The 5,740-nt window shown below is 38.5% G+C and overlaps 1 protein-coding gene across 4 annotated transcripts; it reads left to right on the plus strand.

Annotated features, from left to right (window-relative positions):
- Positions 1–219: 219 nt before the first annotated feature.
- LOC148868189 (metal tolerance protein 11) lies at positions 220–4,960 on the plus strand. Of its 4 annotated transcripts, none has more exons than XM_088970790.1 (7): positions 340–936; positions 1,033–1,215; positions 1,639–1,748; positions 1,864–2,109; positions 3,177–3,257; positions 3,398–3,631; positions 4,301–4,960. In XM_088970790.1, exons 3-7 carry the CDS (start codon positions 1,683–1,685, stop codon positions 4,646–4,648), a joined length of 975 nt encoding a protein of 324 aa, XP_088826916.1. In that variant the 5' UTR covers positions 340–936; positions 1,033–1,215; positions 1,639–1,682; the 3' UTR covers positions 4,649–4,960. The 4 variants fall into 4 exon arrangements, with proteins under 4 accessions (XP_088826915.1, XP_088826916.1, XP_088826917.1 ...); XM_088970791.1 differs by having other exon boundaries at positions 781–936; positions 1,033–1,223; XM_088970789.1 differs by lacking the exon at positions 1,033–1,215 and having other exon boundaries at positions 220–608.
- The last annotated feature ends 780 nt before the right edge of the window (positions 4,961–5,740 follow it).

Raw genomic sequence — 5,740 nt, forward strand, 5'->3', positions numbered from 1 at the left:
CTACAACACCAAATCCGTTGTACGGAACTACGGATCGGCTCGTTTAGTCGTTTTACTTGTGATCCGGATTCCGAACTCAGGATTTGGTTTATACGCAAACACAATAATTTTCAGCAGATCCGGAATCTGTTACGTGTTGCCCAAATCACCACCATACACGTACCTTCTCCCGCGAATGGGACATCACCCTATTGAGTTGATCAGTTTCTCAAAACGTTTGACATTTCTACAAAAAGAACAGAATCGAGTCAGGTAGGCACACACAATGAGCACTTTCAGTAAGCACTTGAAGTTTTCCTTGTTTTTTTGTTTTTTTTTACTCGATTCTGATATAAACTTGGAATCCTACAACTATACATTCGCTCGCTCGTTCTCTCGTACAAGATATCTCATATTCCTTCCAGCTTTCTAGGGTTTGGTCAGTTCCTCTCAGCGGAAAATGATGAGCCCGACGACTCACTCTGGTGATCCCGATGGATCGGAGGAGCGGCTCTTGCCGGAATCTGGAAGCGAAGAGAAGTCCTGGCGTTTAAACTTCGATGGCTTTCAGCTCTCCGACCACAAAGAAAAGCCGCCGCGTGCCCTTCAAGACTGCCTTGGTGTTCGAGGTCATTTCTTTTTAATTCTATTATTTTATATATTCATGTATTGTCTATAGACGTCTTCTAATTATTCGTCCATTTCCCTCTGATTTTTAAATGGAAATATTATCAGTTGACTCTTGCCTTTTGTCACCGATTTCCTTCATTTGGCATGTTTTGATGCGTTTGGCCTTTTTCTGCTCTCTTTTTCTTTTCCCTTCACTAATTCATGCCGGTCTTATTTTAGTCGCGGTTCCGACTCAATTCTTTATTCTTGATACTTATCTCATAGAAGAAAGAAGAGGCTTTGTACGAGTTAAGTTTGTTGCCGTAATAGTCAACATAAAAACAACATGTAAGTTAGGTGTTGAATTAGTTTAATCTGTCAGTAGCGTCTTGCAACAATTATCTTCTTCTAAGATTCATTTGAGCTGTGCTTTTATTTGGTTAGGTGGAAAAATAGTGTGTGCAGAGATAGGAAAAACATTTCCTCCAAGGACTGCTTTGATGGTCCTGATTCCTGAATCTCCTGCAAAAAATCCACTTGTTTAGATTGAGGATGTTCTTGATTCCGAAATATCTTCTCTTGGAGCCTTTAAGTAGCCTTCTGCTGATTTCCAAGTCTATCCAAAAGGTTGAGTTGTAAGTTCAACCACGGAATGATGGATTTATCCTCTAAATTTCACTTGTACCTTGTAGCTTTTAATGTCTGCATAAAACTGCTTTTATCCTTTTAAACTTCTTTGTTAGTTTTCAAGTGGTTTTCCCTAACTGATTGCTCACTTTGAGATCAGAACTTTGCTAACCTCTTTAGAGGTCGAATCCTTGAGTGCTTGCGGAAGCAAATCAATGAAATAAGAGCCCCCTGTATTTTGGCTTGTTCTTATATTTATTTATGTAAATTCTAGCATATATTTTTGAAAGAATTTGGACAGCTCTAGAACTGGGTTAAAATAGATGCAATCAATCTATAATATTACTGTCCTAATAATTGGTGATATGGCGTGGTAAGATATTGCATAAATATGAACTCAATTGATTTGCTTGATGGTTCCAGGTCCAGAAGATGTTGTGGCTGAGTATTACCAACAACAGATAGAGATGTTAGAGGGATTCAATGAAATGGATGCCTTAGCAGAGCGTGGTTTTCTTCCTGGAATGTCAAAGGTGTATATACCCCTGCAATTGGTTACTCTATTCTCTAAAATCAGGATCAGAGCATTTCTAAGCTTTATCTAGATGGAAATGTCTTGAACTGAAATAATCCTTGTGCTGGTTTCAGGAAGAACGGGACAGGATGGCTAGAAGTGAGACACTTGCCATCAGACTTTCAAATATTGCAAACATGATTCTTTTTGGTGCTAAAGTTTTCGCATCCATTAGGAGTGGTTCATTGGCGATTATAGCATCCACACTAGATTCACTCCTTGACCTTTTATCAGGTTTTATTCTGTGGTTTACAGCATTCTCTATGCAGACACCAAACCCATATCAATACCCCATTGGAAAGAAGCGGATGCAGCCATTGGTCAGTCCCTTCTGCTATCATTTGTGCTTGCACATAAAATGCTCATTGCTTCAAATATTTATTTATTTGTCTTACATTAAGAAGGATTAAGGATGATGTTTTATAGGGTTTAACCTTTTCTATTTTTTGCTTTGTCATTGGAAGGTGTAGATTATGCTTTCTAATTCTTGGCCTTTTTGGTGTTTGTGGTTTACTATGATTACAAAAAGGGTGGAGTGATTTGGACACATTCATCTTAGGTGATGGGGATAATTACTCAAAGAATACATGTCTACAAAAACAAAAAAAAAAAAAAAAACTCCCATGTTTTGTGCATGGTTTATCGGGAATAGGAATAGGAAGTGATCATGTGATAACGAAAAAAAACTCCCATTGCTTGAGAAGTCATGGATTTTCATAGAAATTTGTTATATGGTCTTTTTCCATTCTACCTCCAACATACATTTTGTTTCTCTTCAAGCCTCCAAAATTGTATTATCTAGGTGCAGCTGATGCAGGAGTATGATGTTTTGGTTAATACTGTTTCTTTCTAATTGGCTATTTCAGGGAAAATATTTCAGTCAATTTTCTGTTGGGCCTTGTGAATATGGTTACTACTATGTTTTGAATTACTGCATTTTTCACTGTTTCACACCTATATTTCTTATCCCTTTACTCCTCTCTCTCTCTCTCTCTCTCTCTCTCTCTCTCTCTCTCACACACACACACACACACACATTTTGAGTCCATTCTATTTGTGTTCTGACTTCCTTTTCTTCTTTTTTTCTTTTATAATTTATCTTCTTTAGTTCAATGTTATCACAAGCATCCCTACTTCATTTCCTGCTCCCACCTGGAACACCATATTGTCTGAGTGCTAACTATAGGCGTTGCTAGGGATACAGAATGATGCCCCAAGTCATTTTACCAAGTTGTTGAATCTGATACCTGGACATGCTTGATGCTTGGATTGGCAATTTTAATGGGAATATGAAACATTACAAAGTTTTAACTCTGTTATTTCTATTTTTAGTAATAAAACTGCTTGAGTTGGATACTTAGTTCCTGCTCCACAATATAACGTGCAGGGAATTCTTGTTTTTGCCTCTGTTATGGCTACACTTGGTCTGCAGATAATATTGGAGTCGTTGCGCACACTTTTATCTGATGTAAGTGGCAGTGTTCTTTCTCAAGCCCAAGCAAACCAATATTTTTTTTGAGGAATTATGATTTGATTACTGAGGCCTGAGAGCCATCATGATAGTATGGTTAATTTATAAAACATATATTCTTCTCAACCTTACTTCAGGAGAGTGAGTTCAACTTGACCAAGGAGCAGGAACAATGGGTGGTTGGTATTATGCTCTCTGTAACGTTGGTGAAGCTCTTCCTGGTTTTCTACTGTCGTTCTTTCACCAATGAGATTGTCAAAGCTTATGCTCAGGATCACTTTTTTGATGTCATCACAAATGTCATTGGACTCATTGCTGCTCTTCTGGCCAATTATATTGATGACTGGATGGATCCTATTGGAGCTATTATTGTAAGTGATACAACTTTTTCTCTTTTTGCATGTATTCTTATTGTATTAGGATGGGATAAGTGGATAACTCATGATTGGATGTCCTTACAACTATTAGCATTGAGATCAATCACCATACCATCATACATACGGCATTACACAACATGAGTGCATGATCAACACAGACCTACAGCGCATACATTCACTGATAGCTGGTGGCATTCATATCTCCTTGTACAAGAAATTGACTATATTGGATTATAGTAGCTATTTACAAGATAACCTTTTCTGGGACCATCATTATTACTCTTCCTTTCTGCAACCAGATGTTGGCATTTATATTAGAATGTTGATCAGATGGGAGCAAGTGTATGACCCCCAATGCGTTAATCATTTTTTGGTTCAAGAATCTAGACAGTAAAAATTGTAGAATTTTTAAATACTCTAGTCAATGAGGGGGTGAACACGTGGGGACTCACACTATCAACAGCTATTCCCATGAAAACGCCCTTATCTGATCATCACATCGTTATTAGAGTTGTCTCACAAGATAGGTGGGTCCCGTTTGCTGTGGTCTAGATCCTTATACATAATGCCATATATTAGAGCAGAGACACAGAGAGAGATGTCTTTGACTGTTTCATCTTTTTCTATTGTAAATTTATGAATATGATTTTCAATGTACTGCAGCTGGCTCTGTATACCATCCGCACATGGTCCATGACAGTGCTGGAAAATGTGAACTCCCTAGTAGGAAGGTCGGCAGCACCAGACTTTCTACAGAAGGTGACGTATCTTTGTTGGAACCATCACAAGGCTGTAAGGCACATAGACACCGTACGGGCTTACACCTTTGGCTCACATTACTTTGTTGAGGTTGATATTGTCTTGCCATCGGATATGCCTTTGCGGGAGGCACATGATATCGGGGAGTCCTTGCAGGAGAAGCTTGAGCTCCTTCCTGAGATTGAGCGTGCCTTTGTTCATCTTGATTATGAGTTCACACACAAGCCTGAACATGCGCAATCACAGTCTTAATTACATGGTGCATGGTGCGCGCGTGTTTAAATAGCTATACATAGCCAGGGGAGCAGCAAATATCTTGAAGACCGACCACTATTATTTGCACGTGTTTGGAAAGTGCCCTTTTTACTCCACTTTTTTTTTTTTTTCGTAGTCTCAAAAGAACAACTGGTTTGGGCCTGGGACAAGGGCTTTTTTGGATGTTGCTGATAACAAGGATGATGATATTCCATGTTATGGATCAGTTAAATTTGTGTGCTCACTTTTTATTGTTAAAATTAAAAAGGATGAATTCTTACCCAAAATAAATAAATAGATTATACATTATACAGTGTTTCGGTTTGAAGGCTGGAAGTAGAAAGTGAAAATCCAAGGGTTCCAGCAGTCCTCATGGGTTCATCCTTCCACTGTAACATTGTAAGGTGCAGTAAGAGGGAGTGTTGTAAAACTCGGACCAGATTCTGGTTGTGTCCGGTCACTCTTACCGTAGTAGTAAGAGGTTAATTGCTTTGTAGATTCTGCAACACGCTATATATATATTTTCGGAGCCAAATCCTGTAATTTTCGAAGTGACAAATTTACCTTTCCTTTTCCGGCTTGCAGTTCTGTTTCTGCTCTTGAGTTGTATTGGTTCGTTATTTTTCTTTTTTTGTCGTCTATAGGTTAAAATTGACAATCCAAGTGTGGTCCCGCCACATTGTTAGCTTCATGACCACTAAATCCAGAATCCAAGCACATCGAGTTCATTGCTTCGATTATCTGCCTACGACCGTGCACGTGATCAGTTGGCACATTTTTGGGAACGCCACATTAATATAGAGTGGCGAAGCTGTACAAATAGAGCTCACATTACCTGCGAACTTTAGGCTATGTTTGGTTTGAAGAAAAAGGTAGGGAAATTTATCAAAATTTGTTAAGGAAAAGTACGTAGATTTCCGATTTCCACTGCAAGGCATTTCCGCCAGGATAGCGCCATGTATGCATCTTTTTTATTGTCCCTTAACATTTTTTTTAGATTGAACATTTTCTAACTGTTTCAAATAACACCGAGTCTCTCGGGTTCTCTGAGTCACTTTTGAAGAAAATGTCATCTTTTTTATGCCTTTT

This window comes from Nelumbo lutea, chromosome 2, assembly GCF_056320005.1.
Source record: "Nelumbo lutea isolate HS-2025 chromosome 2, American lotus-T2T, whole genome shotgun sequence".
Classification (NCBI taxonomy): Eukaryota; Viridiplantae; Streptophyta; class Magnoliopsida; order Proteales; family Nelumbonaceae; genus Nelumbo; species Nelumbo lutea.

Bases quoted from the DNA above. Each gene is read 5' to 3' on its own strand.
- LOC148868189 (XM_088970789.1), top strand. From the start codon at position 440: ATGATGAGCCCGACGACTCACTCTGGTGATCCCGATGGATCGGAGGAG. The intron at 609-1,638 runs GTCATTTCTTTT...TGATGGTTCCAG, and splicing joins AGACTGCCTTGGTGTTCGAG to GTCCAGAAGATGTTGTGGCT. The intron at 3,258-3,397 runs GTAAGTGGCAGT...ACCTTACTTCAG, and splicing joins TGCGCACACTTTTATCTGAT to GAGAGTGAGTTCAACTTGAC.